General features: G+C 42.0%; 1 protein-coding gene across 3 annotated transcripts in view; it reads left to right on the forward strand.

Annotated features, from left to right (window-relative positions):
* The first annotated feature begins 203 nt into the window (after positions 1 to 203).
* The window catches only part of EXOC6 (exocyst complex component 6), a 190,046-nt gene continuing 166,905 nt past the window's right edge, over positions 204 to 23,344 (forward strand). For 2 of the 3 annotated variants that reach the window (XM_068961739.1, XM_068961741.1), the window contains exon 1: positions 14,076 to 14,176. In XM_068961739.1, the coding sequence (XP_068817840.1) occupies positions 14,076 to 14,176 (101 nt within the window). Of the gene's footprint in view, positions 290 to 14,075; positions 14,177 to 23,344 lie in introns of those variants that run through there. The other variant, XM_068961740.1, reaches the window with a different exon arrangement.

The raw sequence follows: 23,344 nt of genomic DNA on the forward strand, positions 1-23,344 counted from the left end.
TAGAGACAAGACAGCAACAGCTGTGCAACATTCTTGGAAGCAAGGATTTTGATAGCATGAAGTCAGACAGTGAGCTCAGTTTTTGCTGCTACTCTGGCTGGACAGAGAGACCCTGTCATAATTATAATACAACTACATTTCTCTTATAAAGTACTGTCTTACATTAAGAAAATATGATGTCTGCAGTTGGAAAATCAGGAGCAATGTTGGAAGAAGACCCAGATCAAACCTATGAGAATGTCCTGGCTGAGATTCAGTCTTTTGAGCTGCCCATTGAAGCTACTTTAAGGTAGGGCTCCTTTATGTGTTGCTGTTTCTTCTTTGGTGGTGATAAAGTAGTCTTATTCATGTCTTTTTATACTTTTCTCTATAACAATAAAAAATAATTTTGAGAAATGATTGCAATTCTATATATACCTAATCTCAAACTTTTATCCTTAGAGAAATGACGGTGAGTAAATTATCCACATTGTTTGTATTATATTTGTTTCATGATTCATCACCACAAGGTTAAAAAATAGAAATGACTTTCAAGTGATCAAAAAGGGCTGCATGCCGATTCCAAATAGATATTCCATCTTATTTGCATCAGGTTTCACTTGTTTTCTCTAAAATACTGCTTAGTGAAAAATACAGAGAACAATTAGTCATATCATTGAAACTCATTTATATTTGAGTGGATGTGGGTGTGAATTGTAGGAAAAAAACACAGAATGCTTATTTGTGTTGTTGCTGCTCTTGGGTATATGGGGCACTCTCGGATATGCATTTTTTATTTCTACAGGAGATTAAAAAATAGTTTCTTTGGTAAGATGGGGATTAATTTACATAGTTCAAGGACAGAATTAAAATGAAAGACCTTATATCTCTGTGTTAAATGCGCGGTTTAAAAAATTTAATTCTTTTTGACTGTCTGCTTGTATCTGACACTTATCAGTATGGGAACAGGATGGCAATCTCTGACTGTGATAGTGACAGTTAATAAATATTTGTTGACTAATATTTGTAGATTAAGTGAAAGGATTTTTTTTTTTGGTGTTGTCTTTTTAGTCTCAGAAAGATCCAGGAGCAGATATGTTTAAATCTGAATTTAAATTTGATTTTGCATTAAATGTATCCTGAATCTTTCCAAAGGGCCTAGGGTAGGGTTGGGGGTATTGGAAGCTATTGGTATTTATTGATTGATTCTTGAATTATCAATATGTAGATACAGTAGAAAAATAATTACAACTCCATTTATAACTTATACCTTCATGAGTTATACCTTCATTTTATCTGAGCATCATGAACATCCATGAATAAGGGCAGGTGCTTTTTATCCTATTCAGCAGGTAGAAAAAACCAAAGCTTTTCATTAATGGGAGACTTGGTAACTTTTTCCAAGTGGAACATACTTTATACTGTACCAGCACCTTCTAAAACTTGTGCATCTGCTGGTGGCTAGGTCAGAAGTCTAGAGGGAAACACCAGAGGGGAACAAAGCCTGAAAAAGTGAAAATGTTAGCTATGATTGACTCTATGTGACCCCATGGACTATAGCCCTCCAGGCTCCTCTGTCCATGGAATTCTCCAGGCAAGAATACTGGAGTAAGTAGCCTTTCCCTTCTCCAGGGGATCTTCCAGATCCAGGGTTTGAACCCGGGTCTCTTGCATTGCAGGTGGACTCTTTACCATCTGAGCCACCAGGGAAGCCTGGACATGTGTTAATTATTGCTGCCATTACTGCTTCAGAGCCCTTAGTCTTCAACCCCTGATCCTCTCTACATCTTTCCCCTGGTCTCTCAACCCTGGCCAATATCTACAGGCTTCATCCATCCTTGAAACTATCAGGCAGTATTGCTCTGGTACTGGCCCTGACTTCCTGTTTTGGTTCTTGGATGTGTCCTGCCTTCTGTTCTGAGGGTAAATGTCCTGGGTCTTGTACTAGGTCTCCTAAAGGAAAGAGTCGGTTTAGATCTGGCAGTCACAGCACTCTCCCATCGTCACAAGAGCAGACCCTGCACACATATTTTCTCCAGGTGCTGCCTGTCAGCACCAGTGGACCTGGAATGCCCACTGTTAGCTTCACAAAGAGCTCTGACTCTATATGACTACATGGACTGCAGCCCATCAGGCTTCTCTGTCCATGGAATTCTCCAGGTGAGAATACTGGAGTGGCTTGCCACTTCTTCTGTAGGAGAGCTTTCCGACCCAGGGATCAAACCCATGTCTCTTGCACTGCAGGTGGGTTTTTACCACCTGAGCCGCCTTGTGTACTGGGTCTTAGTTGTGGCATGCGGGATCGTCAATCTCTGTTGTGGTATGTAGGATCTTTAGTTGCAGCATGTGGGATCTAGTCCCTGACCAGAGGTCGAACCCGGGCCCCCTGAATTGGGAGCATGGAGGCTTAGCCACTGGACTGCCAGGGAAGTCCCCTAACAAACCTTTAATTGAGACAATATTCACCAAAATTGCTTTTCCTAAACAATTGCTGTAATCATTGATGCGATGAAGACTTCTTGGGCTGGCATTTGCCTTTCAGCACTTCCCTATGGATGTTATTGATATTCCAGCATCACCTATTCTGGTCCACTCCTCTTACGGAACATATCAGCTCATGTGGCCAAATATGAGGGTTGGAAAATAAAGACAGGACTTCCATTTTGGCCAAACTGGAGTGTTTACTGTTTGATAATATGCCCTGAGATTTTCTTCCTTCTGGTTCTTATGGTTCCTTTTCTTTATTAAATTACACTCTTACTTCTGTCTGCCAAAATCCAGCCCATCTTGCAAGACACAGCTCAAATATTCTTTCTTCTGTGAAGCCTCTCTGATCCATCAATCACAGGTGAGTGCTTCATCCTTTGAAGCCCCAAAGAATTCAGGGCATTTATTCTGACTCATTCGGATGTGTGTAGGCTCACATGTATTTTGTGCTATAACCATTTTCAGGCTAAAGATTCCTGAGGGCACTATATCTATTTATATCTCAGTATCCTCTGCAGAAGCTTCTACCATACTTGACACACAGTAGCTAGATAAATATTTGTTGAACTAATTTGTATGAGCTTCTGAGATAATGATGGTCTTACAAGACAAAGGAAAAAAGGTAGTCCAGAGAGAAAGTCATCATTTCAGGGAATAAGAAAAGGCAGAAGTATTTGAATAGATTTGAATAGTTACAAGTTCTAAAGGCAGAGAGGGTGGAAAAGGAGTTTGGCTGGAGGGAGACTGACCAGGAGGGCTGCACAGGACCTACCGTGAGGCCTTGTGGAGTGACAGTGAAGGGAAGGTTAGGACATTAAGAAGGTGAGGCTGGGAATGCAGGGGAGAAACCCCGTACGTGGAAACTGAGGGAGAGAAAACACCCAAGAGCTCTCCTAGTTGTCTTCCATGTCACAAAAGAAAGGCATTTTCCTGCAGACATTTTCTGTTGTAAAATCCCAAACTGTTAGTTCGCTTCATCTCCCTGCCCACCTTGTTTCTGAGGTCAGTGTTCAGATCAGGGTTAGATCAGGGGTTTCTCTAACAGGGTGAGCTCAGAGAGCTCAGGGACTTCAAACCCATAGCAGAGTCCTATTTAAAAATGGCTCCACAGCCCTTCCTGTCATCTCAGCCTCACCGTCATCTGAGAGAATGAGTCTCCTCCACTGGGGAGTCGTGAGCGAGCTGCTGAGGTTGGGACTCAAGTCATCCAGCATTGTCAGTGGCCATCGTCTCTTTCACCTGCCCAGACTTCCTTCCCCCACCTCCTGATTTCATACAAGGCTGCTCCAAGAGCAGGCTTCTCCCAGGTGGCCCATCCTGTCTCCTGCCTGACTTCCCCACTGGGCTTTTGGGTCAGCTCCTTTGGTCTTCTTTCTGTTTTGGTGGAAAAGTGGAAAAGGATCAGATGATCCTGAGATCCTGTGTTTGTTTCCATCTATGTGTGAAATGAGACCACTGCCTGAAGTATTAAGTTTAAAGGAGAGAGAGTTTTAGGGGGAGCTGAGACATTATATTTTTCCATGGTTTATTTGTATTGCCAATGAAATACCCAATAAAGACATATCAGGCAGCTCTAATAATTGAATTGGTGGAGAAGGTATTTGATGTTAGACATGCAGATAGTGACTGAATTTCAAAGAAAAGAGAGAAATGTAAAGAAAGATCTACTGCTAGTGCCCGGGTTGTCCTAGCTTGGCTTTGCTTTGGGCATTCAAAATCTCCTGGCTGACAGATTCTTGGTAGGCTGAAACTCATGAGCAGGTGGGGTCTGAAATTAGTTTTGCGGTCCTAATCCTTTTTGGCCTGGGCATCACTGTTTTTTATCATGTTACCACCATATGGTAATTTCCACTAGATTTTCTCATTTGGTTTTATGATTTTTACTCCAATTCCTCCATTTGGCCTAAACATGCCCAGCTTCTTGCCAGCTGCTCCCTCTAGGGGCCGTGCCTGTCCCTGGTAGACTTAATGGCTGTCTGGAGCCATGCTTTAAGAATTTACAAGACTAGTACTTTGTTGGGCCTTATCCAGTATTACCAGCTGCCTTGAACAAGCACAGTTAATAGTTTTCAACTAGTGTATCAATTCCAGTGCATTGGTAGTGGTTATATGAATCCTCATGTTGAGGGTGGTTCTGGTGAAACAGTGCTGGTGGCTACGGTCTTAGGACAGCACAGTAGCAGGATGCTAACATATGTATGCTAGAGCTTCAAGCTGCCAAGCCTCCCTCGTGAGAACTGCGCCCCATGGATATCCTCTCATACCTGGATATAGCCTGGGCTCATGTTGCCTCATGGGGTCCTTCAGGTCTGCTCTTAGCCTCCTAGAACAGGTCCTGAAATTGTAACATGTCTGAACCGATTTGAGTTCAGAAATGTTTTGCGAGAGCTGAGACTGAGATAAAGAGACTGAAGAGAAGTGCAGTGTTAGTGGGAGGTAGGAAAAGAGGAGGTATCCAAAGAAAGCCCTGCTGAGGGCTGGGAAAAATAGGAGGAAAAGGGAATTGTACATGATGACGTACCAGAAGAAATTTTTGCAATTGTTTTATGATAACATAATTGTTTTACACTTGTACTCACAGACTCTCTTGGGCTCTTTTCCAAAAGCTGAGCGTGGAGTTTTACCAGTTTAAGCGCAAACAGGATATTGTAGTTTCTTTGACTTTAATGTTTTTAAGAATGAAGATAACATGCTTTTAGGAAAGGAAACATTAAAGCAACAACAACCACAAAACACCAACAACCTAAACTGTAAACACAATAGAATCTCAGGATGACATTCTAAAAAATATAACTGGTTATATTCAGCTGCAGAATTCTAGGATGCTCTTGCTGTTTTTATCTTCAGAAATGTAAGATTTCCACAAAATCTTATTTCATTAAATACATTGATTAATATCAAAGGTATAACATGTATTAGTTGTTTGATTTTGGCCTTAGTTTCTAAAACTACAAAATGGGGATTATAATAAAACCTATATCAAATGATTAACGTATATGAAGTGTTTAGCACAATACCAGCCTGGCACATTGTAAATGCTTGATAAATGTTAGCAATTATTATTATTATATTTAATTTACACTGGGATATACATTTCAGCATAATGTAATATATACTTTAGAGTGTTAAAGTAAATGAGCATTCATGACATTTTGAAATTCTGAGCAGGTGGAAAATACTGAATAATGTAAATTTTATTTTGGTTGCAAATATTTAAGGGAGAGAGGTATCCCTTTTTCAAAATCCTATTTACTAAGGCTTATATTTGAATATCATGACCTCATCTAATATCTTACGGGAGTGGGGTAGTGTACTGAATGTTGTGTTTATAAAATGGAATACAAAGAAACGGTTTAGGAATAACTGAGGGCCTAATTATGAATGAGGCCTACTATGTCTGCAGCACCCCAGGAAAGCCTGGGGTTCCTAATGACAGTGGGCTCTGTAGTTGCCAAATTTTCACTGAATACTTAAATGATTCTGTTAGCTGTTTGATCTTCAGGGAAACACTAGAGAGAAGTTAAATTTTTTTTTTTTTTTTTGAGAACAAAGTATTCCAAGCAGGGAGACAGTTTCATTTATTTACAGTTAAATGAATGGGCTCTGGAGCCAGTTCAAATTTTGCCTCTACACTTATAGAAAGAACTATTAGAAGGCTTACACAAATTAGTCATTCAGTGTATTTAATGTAGTGGCTCATACATGAGCCATACAATGCTCAGTTCTTCATTCAGTAAACAAATATTTATGGAGCATCTCCAATGTGGCAGACAGTGGTCAAGGATGGTCAGCAGTCTTGTTGATACAGCAAATTCCCTGCTCTATCAGGGAATTCCCTGCTCCCAGGGAGCTGACATTTTAGTGAAGAGAGCTAAAAATAGATTAAAAACCAGTAATAAATTCTATGAAGAATAACAAATCAGGGTGAAGGATAGGGAGGTCCAGGGATGCTATTTTACAAAAGCGACCAGGGAGTAAATATCAGCTGTTATTATCATTTCATTACATTAGTTACATTTCTAAATCCTTTTTGCTGAGAGGAGAAACAAAAAATAGGACAAGTGAGAGGAGAGGCAGAAAGGGCAACAGGCAATGAAGGGAAGCTAAATGAGGAAAGAGTGAGGCATGGAGATGTTGCACTGAACAGGACAAGGAATAATAATTAAAAAAAAACACAGCAATGAGAAGGAAAGAGAAGAGAAAACAGTTCGTTTTATAAGCCAGTGCTGGGGGTTGTTGGGGAGAGATGAAAGAGAGAGAGAGTAGAATTCAAAGGAAATACTATTGCTCTTTAATTGCTCAGTGGACTTTAAAATGTTTAGCTTTGAGATGAGCAAGTTAATGGTGCTTTGTGGACATCATTCTGAGGGCAGGACTAGTAATATAATTTACAGGACCAATGCGAAATGAAGATGGAGTCCCCCTTGTCCAAAGGATGGTGATGGCAGAGTGTTAACCCAAGAGCAACTTCTTCAGCCCCACATGGATGAGCCAGCTCTGTCTGAAAGCTTAGCACAGAACCTGGCACAGAGCAAGCTTTGAATAAAAGCAGCTGTTGAATGAAGAGAACCTGGGGCTAATTACTTTTGAACTTCTTTGAGGACCAGCCCATATTTCATAAAAACTGATTTTATTTGGCTTCAATTTCAGGTTTCCTTCTATTGTTGTCCCCTATGGGATATGGAACAGATTCCTGGACACAGTTTTGCAGCAGGAAGGAATCCTCCCAGACCTGGCAGGGCTTTGTTCACATTCTCTTGCACTTACAGACTGTGGCCACTTGGGGTCACTGTACCAAGGTAGAGGAACGCAGTTGTCAAGGCATTCTCCAAAGAGTGGCTAAAAGGGAAGGCTTAATTGTTTAGAGCCCATAAAGACTACCCTGTGTTCTGCATTTTTATAAAATTCGGCAGTTATGTAGCAAAGGCTCTTAAAGCCTTTAAGAAACATCTCAATGATAATAGCAAATACTCAAGAGGTTAAAGATCAGGAAGTCTGATATAGGGTTCCTAGGAATGAGGAAGGGACTCTCTGTGGAAATATACCCTACCTACCTCATGAAACATGCTTTTACAACAGTATAACATGAGAAGTATTATTTGCATGTGGATTATTCATTTAACAAATAGTAACTGGGCTGGTGGTGAACAATACAGACATTGTCCCTGTGCCTGGAAATGAAGACAGACTCAACGATTTGTTTGCCACCATGATGTGTGTCTCAGGAGATGAGCATCATTTCCAAGGACAACAAAGAGGCACTTGACTTAGAAGCAAGATCCAGAGGGTTCACTAAAGTAGATCCAGAACCAAGAGTCTAACCTAAAGACAAGGTCCTGGCTCCCTCTCCACAATAAGAACAACTTTCAGACAGTTTCTACCAATCAAGCATTCAGAGAAAAAATGCAGTTCAGGTTCAGAGAGCTCTGATACAAAATTAGGCTATTTTGTTAATGATTAGAGGAAAAGGAACGTTATTGTGTCTGTTTTTTATTTTTATTTTACCAAAGAGGAAGCTAAATTCTGGGCTTTTTTTGTTGAATAACAAATGTCAGATAATCCTCACCTCCAATGCTTCATGTTGAATGAGCTCTGGACTAAACATTATACATATAATATAATAGATGGTGAAAGAAAGAAAGTGAAGTCGCTCAGTAGTGTCCGACTCTTTGCGACCCCATGGGCTGCGACCCCTACCAGGCTCCTCTGTCCATGGGATTTTCCAGGCAATAGTACTGGAGTGGATTGCCTAATAGATGGTAAAGGATATATTATATTATGCAATGGTAAAGAATCTGCCTGCCAATGCAGGAGATGCGGGAAATGTGGGTTTGATCTCTAGGTTGCAAAGATTCCCTGGAGGAGGAAATGGCAACCTACTCCAATATTCTTGCCTGGAGAATCCCATGGACAGGGAAGCCTGGTGGGCTATAGTCCGTGGGGTCACAAGGAATTGGATGCAACTGAGTGACTAAGCACACAGGAGCACATCTTCTTTAATTCCCACACCACTTGGTAAGCTAGGGACTTTTATTGCTTCCAATTCACATTTGAAGAAACTGAAGCAAAGACAAGTTAAGTCCTTTTACAGAGGGTCCCACATTTAGTAAGATATGAATTGGAATTTGAACCCATTTAAATGCCAGACCAGGGCAGCAACTTTCTATAGCCTCCTTCTGAGGGAAGGGCTTTCCCGAGGTTGGTTATTAGTCTGTAGACAAGTGGCTCAGAGTATAAGTTCTTAGTGACTAAGATTTTGTTTACAGATGAAACCCTTACTTTGCTGATTAGTTTCCTGCTGGACACAGAGTACATCTCCTGCTCTGTCAGTCCTCCTGGTATTTTTTCCCTCCCAGGAGTCCTGAAGAGAAATTTTGGGTGGATTTCTGGAAATCAATATCCACTGCTCCCCAAATAACTCACCAAACATGTGCAATCTTCCAGTGTGCCCTACTATCCCCAGCCTCCTCAGACCAGAGTGACAGTCATTTATTCCTTGGGTGAAACAATATCAGAATAGTCTTCTTATCTGACTTTTTTATTAACAGGAAAAGCAAGAACAGCTTATTAGCTCCATCTTCTCTAATTCACTAGCTGTGTGGCCTTGGACAAGCGACTTAATCTCTCTAAGTCTCAGTTTCTCTAAATTAAATTGGAAATAGCAAGAGTACCCCAAAGGCTGAAATTAGATTTTAGTAAAATTAGTACTAACTTAATTACCAATAAAATTATGAGTTCAATTAGTAAGGGTCAAATTAGATAATATAAAAAGCTTAGAAAATAGTGCTCAGTAAATAGTTGATTAAGATTATTTTGGTTTATAGCTGAAATTCTTTATTTTGGAGACTTTTAGAAATGTAGCACTTTATTTTTAAAAATATTTATTTGGCTGCATCAGGTCTTAGCTGTGGTGTGTGGGCTCTTTGTGGTATCATGCAGGGTCTTTCGTTGTGTGGACTCTCCAGTTGTGACATCAGGGCTTAGTAGTTGCCATGTGCAGACTTAGTTGCTCTGTAGCATATGGAATCTTAGTTCCCTGATCAAACTCACACCCTCTGCGCTGGAAGGCAGATTCTTATCCACTGACTGGACTACCAGGGAAGTCCCTAGATATGTAGCACTTTAGGCCTTTTTTCACATTAAAATGCATGTTATATCTACGTCCATAATTCAAATTTACACAGTGAGCTATTTAGGACATTAAACTTTAAATTCTTACCAAAAAACTTCAAGTACTAATGGATCTACCAGAAGTCACAGAGGGAACCAGCTGGAGCTGTTTTAGAAGACGTGGTAAATGAACTTCCTTCCATCTTAACTTGAATTAAGGGGAAGAGACTGCTACTTAATGCTGAGGTAATCCCTATGGGCAGGTGTTGAAACAGGTCAGGAGTGAGGAGTATGTAGGGTTGGCTTCCCAGGGCAAGGGTATTTACAGCTGGGTTTGGATAGATTGCATCAGGGTTGGAGAAGAGAAGAGGGAAAGGTCTGGATAATGAACACTGGAAAGAAATGCCCCATTAGAAGCTGATGGCCAAGTAAGAAGCTGGCTTCTGTCATATGTCCTTCTCTCCTCACCTTGCTTTACTCTTTAGAGCAATGAATTCTGGTCCTGCTCATCATCTAAGATAGCCTGCCTTTTCCTGCAGAGAGAACTGGCTCTCTGTTCTCTTTGTAGGACACTGTAAAATTTGTCTTCAGATCTTATGTTTGGTTTCAGGTTCAGTTTTCAAAAGGTTTATTTTTCCCTCTCAAGAGCTGAACCTGCTTCTCAGATGTGCTAACACCAGGTGGTGGTGCCCCAGCAATTGAAGACTCAGTCTACCAAGAAAAAAATTTGTTTTTCTTACTACTCAATAAAAAGCAACTGGGGGAAGGGCCAAAATGCTGGGGTCTGGGTACAGGGATTTGATTTGACCCAAGAGTAAAATTTTAAATAACTAGATGAATGGGTGAAGTTTATATGTATATGTAAACTGTATACCCTCTAACAAAAGCTTGTAAGTATCGTTTCTTGCGGTGAAACTCTGATGGTGAACCTCAGGGAATTTGAGGTAATCTTTTCTGTTTATGTTGCAGATTTCTATAAAGGCAACTGAATATACCACATTATAAGATGTGATATTTATTGTCAACTATATAAAGATCAAGTTTGAAGAAACTAACTTTTTACCATTTGATATTGTTCTAATTTCTAATTGTCACCAATAATGGATCAATTCAACTCTGGCCATATGCTCAGATCTGTTTGGAACCCCTTTCTAAGTCATCCTGAGCTCTTTTCAGTGGCTTCAGAACTTCAGCATTGTCTGGTTTTAAGACCCCTCCAGCTTTCTCTCAGCCACGTGCAGAACTCTAGGAGGAACTATAAGAAATTGGAAAGCTAAAACGAAAGGGGGGCAACTCTGAACTTAAGGACCTTAACATGATATGAAAGTGCTGGTGGACTTGGGAAGAGATTTTTTTTTTTTCTGTATGTTTTCACAGCTTGAGGAAGTGAGATTTCCCAGGGAAGATCTGGGTTCTCTTGTACTATGAAGACAGTGGAGACAGGGACTTCCCTGGTAGCCCAGTGGTTAAGAGACTCTGCGGGGGTGTCGGTTAGATCTCTGATTAGGGAACTAAGATCCTACAGGTTAAAAAAAAAAAAAAAGACAGTGGAAACAGGCTTGTGATAGGGTTTCTTGGTAGAACAGACATGTGGATGTAGCAGAGCTTTCTTGGTCTTTCTTTTTAGCCTGCACTGAAGTCAGCCATGGGTTTCTGTCCTGTGAGTGTCAACTGTACAAAAACAAACAAAATTCAAATTATAAGAAAGAACTAATCAAAAAAAGTGCTCACTATTAAAACAGTTGTTGGTAGAGTGAGTAAATGGGCTAACTTAAACCTAGAGTCAGTGAGAAGGTTTTGTGATTCCTTCTTGTTGCTGTTGCTTAGTAGCTAAGTTGTGCGGGGTCCAGCCCCGGTGGATCCAGGGAATTCGAAGCGGGGATGGAGTCGGTGAGGAAAAACTTATTTATTTGGAAATATAAAGAGAGATTAGGGAAGAATAGTGTAGTAGGAAAATTAGTGGAGAAAAGAGGCTGAATAACTTGATTTACGTGGAAAACCAATAAAGTTCCAAGACAAGGAACTTGCACCGTCTACGTAGGCCACTGGCGCCCAGTTGAATAGTGGAGGGTGCCCCGCCTTGGGCTCCCTCTCACGTGGGTCTTAGAAGCCAGGGCAAATAAGTAGACATGGAGAGCCTCTGTGCTCCAGATGGGAATTCAGCCAGAAAAGGGAGAAAAGAACAACATGGGGGAGCCAAGCATCGGTGCCAGACCCACAACTTTATTTTCAAAAGCAGCTTGTATACCCCAAGTTGTACATAAAGAAATAATGGAATATACAGTTATGCAGGGGGAGCAGTCCTGACCCTTATTGAGACCAGGCTTTCTTTTTGCATACCTTCCCGTATACAAAAGGTCCCAGGTGGTTTTACATCATCTTCTGGCCAGGGGGCCTGTTAACATTTTTATGGCTCTTTTCCTAGATAAATGTCTATCAACCACAAAATTCTTTTTCCCTTGAAGTATTTTTTCTTTAATCTGCATCACCCTCAAAGTACTAAAGAAAGTTATATTCCTGTAGAACAAAGGTGCAGTGGGTTATAACCAAGAAAGTACTTAAAGATCTAATGTTGCTAATGCCAGGACTACTACCTGTTTTTTTTCTACATACCAACTATATCAACAAATAAAAGATATGAAAATTTGGCAGCAAGTATTGGCTCAACAAATGAAACCCTTAATCAGTCCTATTCTAATGATTTTGACTCCTTGGAGCCCCTATATTCCTAGCATGTTTTAAGCTTCCTGTGCCTCTCGCTGTAGGGAGGCCGTAAACAATCACATGCGCAGCTGTAAGAGTCCTGAAGGCAGGCTAGAAAGCCATCAGAGGGGTTTTTGGATTGAAACACTTGTATTATGCCCAGGAGACTTATAATCTAAAAGCTCTAAATTAACTTTTTCCAGAAAAAGGTGGTGGGGGGACAGCCCCCTGTTAATGTCAGGAAAGTAGGTGAAAAGCACAATGCAGTAAGGCAGGCAGACTCTGGTTTTGGGGCAGATGCACCAGCAGATCCAGTGAGGCTCCCTTAAGGCCCAATTCGCCTTTGCCTTTCGGGCCCCATAACCTCATGACCTTTGCCATGGGCGGGACTCCTCGTGCTGGCTCTCAGCAAAGTTGTATCTGGCTCTTTTGTGACACCCATGGACTATAGCCCACCAGGTTCCTCTGTCCATGGAATTCTCTAGGCAAGAACACTGGAGTGGGTAGCCATTTCTATTTCCAGGGGATCTTCCTGACCCAGGGATCGAACCTGCATCTCCTGTATTGACAGGTGTATTCTTTACCCCTGAGCCACCTGATTCCTTAGGGAAATCTTTATGAAGGAGATTAAATTTGAATTGAAATTTCCAAGGAGGACAGAACTTTCAGATTAATAGGAAGAAGGACATTTTTATATGTTAGTAAAGTTTATTGGGACCTTACTAAGAGGTAGGCAGAATAATGGTTCCCCCTAAATGTCCACAATCTAGTCCTTGGAATCTGTAAATATATTTCCTTACATGACAAAAGGGATATTGCAGGTATGACTAATGTTAAGACCTTGAGATAGAAGATTCTCCAGAATTATAGTTGTGTCAAACCTAATGCCATGGGTCCTTAAAAGCAGAAAATCTTTTCTGGCCTAGGTCAGAGTCAGAGGGAAATATGACTATAGAAAAATGGTCAGAGAAATGCAAAATTTCTGACTTGAAAGACTGAGGAAGGGGGCTATGAGCCAAAGAATGTGGGTGGCCTCTGGAAGGTGAAATACATAAGCAAATAAATTCTCCCCTAGTGCCTCTGGAAAGTGTGGCTTCATCCCAGCCACAGCAACTTGGGGGCACTTGGGTTCAAGGACTTTGGCATGAAATCACACACTTCACTGGGTCTCTCTTGTATCTTTGTCATAAAATGTCTTCGTTTTACGTCATTTACTTTTTCTGGCGCTTATAATTTATTCCAAGTAGACTGGCCTCTGTGAACTTCCCACGGGCAGGAACAGGAATCAACTCAGAGCGGTCGTCCTTTTTCGCCAGCTGGGTTCTTCTTGGTTCATTCCTAAAACAAATCTTACTCCCACACACCATTTTGCTTTTCTTGAGTTTTCCTTTCTCTGAATCTCCACCACCCATGCCTCCTCGTTAAACATTCCCGTAGCCTTTATTGTCGACCTCCCTCATTACGAAAGAATCCCAAGTGCTAGCACATGGTCTGCACACAGAATACAGGGATCTATGCTTTTAAAGCAGGGTCAATTACTACACAGCAGCTAGGGGCCAGTGCCGGGCGAGAGTTGGAGGTGACCCGTTTCCACTCCGCACAGCACCCGGCAGCACCTTGGCCTCCCTCAGGTGTGGGGACAGGGACCCGGTCGCGCGCCCGTGCGCGGCCTTCCACGCGCCCCAGCGCCGCCGGCCCCGCCCCTTTCCCCGCCTCCTCGCGCTCGCGCCACAGGTTGCTCGCCCCCGCGGTCCGCGCGGCGCCGCGCCTCGCCGGCTCCTCAGCTTCCAGCCAAGATGGCGGAGATCGGCGAAGGTCCGGGCACCGTCCCAGAGCACGAGCGGATCTTGCAGGAGATCCAGAGCACAGACACCGCCTGCGTGGGGCCCACCCTCCGGTAAAGCTCTCATCTTCTTGGGATCTCTGGCTGCCCCCTTCGGCCGCTCGTCAGGAAGCGGGCGGGTTTTCCGCCGTCGGCCGCGCGCGAAGCGGCCCGACAGGTGGTGCGCGAGGAGGCGGGCGGCCGGGCGGGGGCCGAGGCGCAGCAGGCCAGGACCTGAGCCGGGACGGGGGCGGGGCGGCACGGGCGACTGCACCTGTCCGCGCGGCCCCCCTCCGCCGTGGGAGCTGTCACTGCGCAGCTGGAGGGTGTGGCTGCCACGGTGCCTATGACCCCGGGAGTCGAGGCACCGCCCCGTTTTTGACGCCCCGCCCCGCCCTGCCCCGGCCCGGGCCTGGGGTCTCGAGAACGCGCTTGGAGTTTCCTGGCTCGCGCAGCGCTCCGGGGCTGAGGGCGGCTCCGCCTCGGGCGTGCCCGGGACGGAGGTGAAGCGCCGGCAGACGGCGGGTCAGAGGTGCCGACTCGCGCGCAGGTGGAAGCGCTGACGCGCTGGGCGGCTGAGGGCGTGGGAGAATTGAAATTGAGCGGGAGTCGCCGGCACCATTCTCTATACTCCCGCGCCGCCCGAGTGGGCGAGGAGGGAGAGTGGGCGGGAGGGGAGGAGCCGACGCTCAGGAACGCGCTGATGTGACTGATCGCGACCGTGCGCTCGCCCGGCAAGCCTCTCCGGAGTCTGGGAAGCTTTTATTTATTTGCGAATGTTTAATTTTGCATGCATTTCCCCGTTTATTTTTAAAAAGAACCTCCATCGTTTAAAAATAGTACAAGAACAATGACTATTCCAGACTATCTATTGCCCTAGTAAACCCAGGCACTCTAATGATCCATTAGAGTGTTAGCCACTTTCTTCAAGAATGAGTGGCCTTTAAATATAACACTTCATTTTTCGGTGTGATGATAATGAAATTATTATTCACTTAGGGAACTTGGGACTCAATGTGCTTTTGTCATTATGTGGACCTGTGGTTGTAGTACAAAGTGAAACCAGTTATGATGTAAATCCACCTTGCCGTTGAGACTACAAAGAACTGGATTCTTGGTTTACACTAGTCTTAGCACTGATGAAGTGTGCGGTCGTGGGCAAAAATCATTTATCTTCTCTGGACCTCGATTTTTTTGTTTGTAGACAGGGGAGGGGTACGTGTTTAGATACCCAGAAAGCCCAGGAATTTAGAGACCTTGCCTATTTGTTCACTCCTGTATGCCTAAGAATGTGGTAGGCACATGATACATTTTTGTCACATGAAGGTCCCTCTGTGGTATAAATATGATTAGTTCATTTCCTTAATTTTTCAGTATAACACTTTTCATAAAACTGCATTTGCTAATGAAAGTTGAGCTGATACATTTAAAGGAAGCTTTGTTTTCCTCACTGCATGGTGAAACTGAAAAAGTATAGTGTGTGGTATAGTTATTACAACAGTCCATTTTTGAAAATAGTATTGATTAGGAAGGAGGTGCTTCTTCTTGAGAAAATGTACTAGGCGGGATCATTGAAAGCAGGTGAAATTAACTTAGAAGAAAAATTTTAACTACAGCTGACTTGAACAATATGGATTTGAACTGTGTGAATTCACTTGTACCTGTAATTTTTTAATAGTAAATACAGTGGTAAAGAATCTGCCTGCCAATGCAGGAGACGCAAGAGACTCAGGTTGAGGAAGATCCTGGGTCTAAATGATCCCCGAGAAGGAAATGACAGCACATTCCAGTATTCTTGCTTGGGAAATCCCATGGACAGAGGAACCTGGTGGGCTACAGTCTATGGGATCACAAAAGAGCCAGACACAACTTAGTGACTAAACAGCAACAACTGTGGAAACTTCTGTACTCTCACTGCTGGGGGAGGAGTTGGGGGCCTGGTTGACCCCTGGTGGGTGGGAACTAAGATCCGGAAAGTCTGTTGGCTCGGCCAAATAGAAAAAATACATAACCTATTTTTGTGATACTACATGATCCGCAGTTGGTTGCGTCTGGAAATGCCGAACCTGGGGTATAGAAGAACCCATTGTATGGACAATAAGTTATATGTGGATTTTTCACCGCATGAAAGGTCCTCGGCCCTGATCCCCTCATTGTTTCAGGGTCAACTGTACACTGAGATTTTTGTAACAAATAGAATATATGTATTGGTGGTGTTATCATTCTGTTTTGCTGGTGACATTTGTATCGCCTACTCACTTTGTTGAAACCCACACTCTTTTCTTTAGTGAACTACACTGACTCATACTTACTCTATATATACACTTGTCATCTCTCATTTGCAAGCAGGCCCTGCACACACACATGGAAGGCACTGCTAGCATTCCTTTCTCTTGAACAGAGATTAAGCCAGTGCTGTTTTATTCCTGAGGTTTCACTGAGTGAAATGCTAACACTAAAATTAAAAAAAAAACAAAAAACTTATTATGGGAAAATTTAAATGTTTCAAGAAGGTTAAAAAAAAAATGTAGGGAATTCCCTGGTGGTCTGGTGGTTAGGACTGTGTGCTTTCACTGCTGGGCCGGGTTCAGTCCCTGGTCAGGGAACTTAGACCCCACAAGCCTCTAAGTGCAGCCAAAAATAAAAATAAAAGTAAAAAATAAAGATTAAAAAGACTGACCATATGATGTGTTGGTGAAGTTGTGAAATAACTCACATTCTGTGTATACTGCAGTGGGAATTTCATAGACGCTGTTTTTCAGGTTGAGGTTATTCCCTTCTAGTTTGTCAAGTGTTTTTACTATGAAGGAGTGTTGAATTCTTTGGATGCTTTTTCTGCATCTGTTGAGATGATCATGTGGATTTTGTCCCTTATCATATCACAATGGTGTTTTATATTAATTGATTTTCAGATATAAATCAACCTTGCATTTTTGGAATTAATCCCACTTGGTCATAGTGTGTAATCATTTTTTATATGTTCAGTTCAGTCTCTCCATTGTGTCCGACTCTTTGTGACCCCATGAATCGCAGCACGCCAGGCCTCCCTGTCCATCACCAACTCCCGGAGTTCACTCAAACTCATGTCCATCGAGTCGGTGATGCCATCCAGCCATCTCATCCTCTGTTGTCCCCCTTTCCTCCTGCCCCCAATCCCTCCCAGCATCAGAGTCTTTTCCAATGAGTCAACTCTTCTCTTGAGGTGGGCAGAGTACTGGAGTTTCAGCTTTAGCATCATTCCTTCCAAAGAACACCCAGGACTGATCTCCTTTAGAATGGACTGGTTGGATCTCCTTGCAGTCCAAGGGACTCTCAAGAGTCTTCTCAGATTCTGTTTGTTAGTATCTTGTTTAGGATTTTTGCATGTATATTCATAAGAGCTATTTGTCTTTTATTTTCTGGTGACGTCTTTGGTTTTGGTATGAGAGCAATACATTATTATTGGTTAGTGTTCCTCAGTTGAGATGAATGTGTTTTTATTTCTCCCTTTATATTTGTGGTGTAACATATTTATGCATATATGTGTGTAATGCTGAATCACTCTTACATTCCTGTAATAAATCCCATATTGTCACAGAGTATAATCTTTTTAACATGTTGGATTCAGCTTGCTAATATTTGAGTGTTTTTACATCTGTATTCACAGGGGATATTGGTACCTAGTTTTCTTTTTTTGTGATGTCTTCAGCTGGCTTTGATATCAGAATAAAGCTGGCCTAATAGAATGAGTGAGGAGTGTCCCTACTCTCCTGCTTTTTGGAAGACTTTGTGTAGGAATAGTGTTAATTTTTCTTTAAATAGATGGTAGAATTTGTCACTAAAACCACCTAGCTTTTCTTTCTTGGAAGGTTTCTGATTATTGATCAGTCTCTTGTTATAACAAGTCTGTTTTGATTTTCTATTCTTACTGCATCAGTTTTGGTAGTTTGTGTCATTTTAGAAATTTGTACATTTTGTCTAGGTTATCAGGTTGGTTGTATAAAATGGTTCATGTGTGTGTGTGCTCAGTCTGACTCTTTTGTGACCCCATGGACTGTAGCCCACCAGTCTCCTCTGTCCATGGGATTTCCTAGGCAAGAATACTGAAGTGGGTTGCCATTTCCTTCTCCAGGAGATCTTCCTGACTCAGGGGTCAAATCTACATTTCTTGCTTGCCAGGCAGATTCTTTAACACTGAGCCACCTGGGAATCACAGAATTGTTCATAGCATTCCCTTATAACCTTTTTTATTTCTGTAAGACTTATGGTACTGACTTTTCTTTTACTCGTTTCTGTTTATTTCTTTGGCTGTGAGAGACTTAGTTGTGGCATACGGAATCTAGTTCCCTGACTGGGGATTGAACCTGGGCCTCTTGCATTGGGAATCGGAGTCTTAACCACTGGACCATCAGGAAAGTCCCTCTTTTACTCTTGATTTTAGTAATTTGTGTCTCTCTTTTTCTTCGTCAGTCCAGCTAAAAGTTTGTCAATTTTATCAACTTTAACATCATCTCATAAGTTTTGGTATTGTGTGTTTTCATTTTTATTCCTTTCAAAGTATTTTTAAAATTTTCTTTGTGATTTGTTCTTTGAGTCATTGGTTACTTAGAAATATGTTGTTAAATTTCAACATATTTGTGAATTTCTCAAATGCCTTTCTGTTACTAATGCGTAATTTCATTGTATTTGGTCAGAGATCATATTTTGTATGATTTCAATCCTTTTAAATTCACTTAGGCTTGTTTTACAGCCTAACATGTGGTCTGTCCTGGAAAATGTTACCTGTTCACTTCAGAAGAATGTGTATGCTAATGTTACTGGGTGGAAGATGCTATAGACGTCTCTCAGGTCTCATTAGGTTATAGTTGTTCGGGTCTTCTACTTCCCTTTTGATCTTTTACTTGTTGTTCTGTCCATTATTGGGCAATGGGTAGCTTTTGCTTCATGTATTTGGGGCTCTGTTTTTAGGTGCATGTGTTTGCTCGGTGTGTCTGACTCTTTGTGTTCCTTTGGCTCCTCTGTCCATGGGGATTTTCATACAAGAATATTGGAGTAAGTTGCCATTTCCTTCCTCAGGGGAACTCCCTACCCAGGGATCATACCTGCATCTCTCGAGTCTCCTGCATTGCAGGTAGATTCTTTACTGCTGAGGCATTGCTAAGTCACTTCAGTCGTGTCCGACTCTGTGCTGAGGCATTGGGGAAGCCCATAAAGGTGTATTTGTTGTTGTTGTTCAGTCGCTCAGTTGTGCCTGATGCTTCGTGACCCCATGGACTGCAGCATGCCAGGCTTCCCTGTCCTTCACCATCTCCCTGAGTTTGCTCAAACTCGTATCCATTGAGTCAGTGATACCATCCAACCATCTCGTCCTCTGTTGCCTCCTTCTCCTCCTGCCTTCAGTCTTTCCCAGCACCAGGGTCTTTTCCAGTGAGTCAGTTCTTCGTATCAGGTGGCCAAAGTATTGGATCTTCAGCTTCAGCATCAGTCCTTCCAATGAATATTCAGGGTTGGTTTCCTTCAGGATTGACTGGTTTGATCTCCTTGCAGTCCAGGGGACTCACAAGGGTCTTCTTCAACACCACAGTCCAAAGGCATCAATTCTTCAGTGCTCAGCCTTCTTTATGGTCCAGCTGTCACATCCGTCATGACTACTGGAAAAACCATAGCCTTGACTAGACAGACCTCTGTTGACAAAGTAATGTCTCTGCTTTTTAATATGCTGTCTAGGTTTGTCATAACTTTTCTTTCAAGAAGAAAGTGTCTTAATTTCGTGGCTGCAGTCACCATTCAGAATGATTTTGGAGCCCAAGAAAATAAAGTGTGTCACTGTTTCCATTATTTCCCCATCTATTTGCCATGTAGTGATGGGACTGGATGCCATGATCTTGGTTTTTTTAATGTTTAGTTTAAGCCAATTTTTTCACTCTCCTCTTTCATCAAGAGGCTCTTTAGCTCCTCTTCACTTTCTGCCATGGGTTGGTGTCATCTGCATATCTGAGGGTATTGATATTTCTCCTGGCAATCTTGATTCAGCTTGTGCTTCATCCAGCCTGGCATTTTACATGATGTATTCTGCAGATAAGTTAAATAAGCAGGGTGACAATATACACTCTTGATGTACTCTTTTCCCAGCTTGGAACCAGTCCATTGTTCCATTTCTGGTTCTAATTGTTACTTCTGGACCTGCATACAGGTTACTCAGGAGGCAGGTAAGGTGGTCTAGTATTCCCATCTTTTAAGAATTTTATACAGTTTGTTGTGACTCACACAGTCAAAGGATTTAGTGTAGTCAGTGAAGTAGAAGTAGATGTTTTTCTGGAATTCCCTTGCTTTTTCTATTATCCAGTGGATGTTGGCAATTTGATCTCTGGTTCCTCTGTCTTTTCTAAATCCAGCATAAACATCTGGAAGTTCTTTGTTCACGTACTATTAAAGTCTAGCTTGGAGAATTTTGAGCATTTGCTAGCATGTGAAGTGAGTGCAATTGTGCAGTAGTTAGAACATTCTTTGACATTGCCTTTCTTTGGGATTGGAATAAAAACAGACCTTTTCCAGTCCTGTGGCCACTGCTGAGTTTTCCAAATTTGCTGGCATATTGCGTGCATCACTTTCACAGCATCATCTTTTAGGATTTGAAATAGCTCAGCTGGAATTCCATCACCTCCACTAGCTTTGTTCATAGTGATACTTGGTATATATTTTTGATTGATTGACTCTTTTACATTTTAAAATGTTCCTCTTTATCCCTAGACTTATTTTATTTTTTAATTGCTTTTCAATGTCTGTATTGAATTTGTTACAGTGTTTCTTCCTTTTTTTTAATGTTTTGTTTTTTTGGCCCTGAGGCACATGGGATCTTAGCTACCTGACCGGGATTGAACCCTCACCCCCTGCATTGGAAGGTGAAGTCTTAACCACTGGACAACCAGGAAAGTCTTCTAGACTTATTTTTAAGTTTGTTTTGTCTGATATTAGTAAATCTACTCTAGCTGTCTTTTGGTTGCTCTTTGTATGGTATGTCTCTTTTTATCTTTTTACTTGCAACCTATTTTTATCCTTGAATCCAAAATGTATCTCCTGTAGATAGCATATTGTTGGAGCATGTTGTTTATCCAGTTTCACAACCTGACTTTTTAAAAATGTAACTTTATTCATTTTATTATTTTTGACTGCTGGATCTTTGTTGCCCCACAGGCTTTTCTCTTGTGGTGGCAAGTGAGGGCTCCTCTCTGATTGGAGGTGTGCAGGCTTCTCACTGTGGGGGCTTCTCTTGTTGAAGGGCACAGGCTCTAGGATGTGTGTGGGCTCAGTAGTTGCAGTCCCTGGGCTCTAGAGCAGAGGCTCAGTGGTTGTGGCTCATGGGCACAGTTGCTCCACAGCAAGTAGGATCTTCCTGGATTAGGGACTGAACCCATGTCTCCTGCATGGGCAGGTGGATTCTTTATCACTGAATTACCAAGGAAGCCCATGATCTCTAACTTCTGTCTGTACTGTTTCATCTGTTCATGTTGAATGTTAATATTTATATAGTTGGATTTGTATCTGTCATTTTACTTTTTGTTTACTGTATGTCGTTTTTTTTTTGCTCCTCTGTTCCTTTTTTTCTATTTTTTGTTAAGTGAATATTTTATAGTGTAATATTTTAGTTACTTTAATGATTTTTCCCAGTATTTAAAAAATTGATTTCTTAGTGGTTGCTCTCAGAATCAGTTTCAGATTAATTCTAAATTAATTTCAGTGAGATTCATAAATATTCTATATAGAAGGCCTTCTGCAATGAACAGTGAGTAAAAATAGAGGAAAACAATAGAAGGGGAAAGACCAGAGATCTTTTCAGGAAAATTGGAAATACCAAGGGAACATTTCATGTAAAGGTGGGCACAATAAAGGACAGAAACGGTTGAGACCTAGCAGAAACAGAAGAGATCAAGAAGAGATAGAAAGAATACACAGAGGAACTGTACAAAAAAGATCTTAATGAACCAGATAACTGTGATGGTGTGGTCAGTTACCCAGAGCCAGACATTCTGAAGTGTGGGGTCAGGTGGGCCTTAGGAAGCATTACTGTCAATAAAACTAGTGGATGCAATGGAATTTCAGTGGAGCTATTCAAAACTCTAAAAAATGATGCTATCAACGTGTTGCACTCAATATGTCAGCAAATCTGGAAGACCCAGCAGTGGCCACAGAACTGGAAAAAGTCAATTCTCATCCCAGTTCCCAAGAAGGGCATTACTAAGGGATGTTCAAACCATCAGACAGTTGTACTTGTCTCCGTGCTAGGAAGGTCATGCTTAAAATCTTGCATGCTAGGCTTCAGCATTATATGAACCAAGAACCTTGAGATGGCCCATCTGGGTTTAGAAAAGGCAGGGGAACCAGAGATCAAATTGCCAACACTTTCTGGATCACAGAGAAAGCAATGGAATTCCAGAAAAACATCTACCTCTGTTTCAATTATGCTAAAACCTTTGACCATGTGGATCATAACAAACTATGGAAAGCTCTTAAAGAGATGGCTATTTAGACCATCTTACCTGCCTCCTGAGAAATCTGTATGTGGGTCAGGAAGCAACAGTTAGAACCCTGTATGGAATGACTTGATTGGTTCAGGACTGAGAAAGGAGTACTGATAGGGCTATCTGTTGTCACCCTGTTTGTTTAACTTATACACTGAACACATCATGAGAAATGCCAGACTGGGTGAGTTATAAGCTGGAATCAAGATATGTGGGAGAAGCATCAACAACCTCAGATACATGGTTGATACCACTCTGTTGGCAGAAAGTGGAGAGGAACTAAAGAATCTCTTGATGAGAATGAAGGAAGAGAGTGAAAAAGTCAACTTAAAACCAAATATTAAAAAACTAAGATCATGGCACCTGGTCCCATTACTTCATGGCAAATAGAAGGGGAAAAGGTGGAAGCAGTGACAGATTTCCTCTTTTGGGGGTCTAAAATCACTGCAGATGGTGACTACAGCCGTGAAATCAGAAGATGATTGCTTCTTGGCAGGAAGGCCGTGACACAACTAGACAGTGTGTTGAAGAGCAGAGACACCACTCTACTGACAAAGGTCCATATAGTCAAGGCTACGTTCTTCTCAGTAGACATGTACAGGTGTGAGAGCTGGATTGCAAAGATGGTAGAGCACCAAAGAATTGATGCCTTTGAACTATGGTGTTGAGAGTCCCTTGGACAGCAGGAAGATCAAACCAGTCAGTCAGTCTTAAAATCAACCCTGAATACTCACTGGAAGGACTG

The sequence above is a fragment of the Capricornis sumatraensis genome, chromosome 23 (assembly GCF_032405125.1).
Source record: "Capricornis sumatraensis isolate serow.1 chromosome 23, serow.2, whole genome shotgun sequence".
In the NCBI taxonomy this organism is placed as follows: domain Eukaryota; kingdom Metazoa; phylum Chordata; class Mammalia; order Artiodactyla; family Bovidae; genus Capricornis; species Capricornis sumatraensis.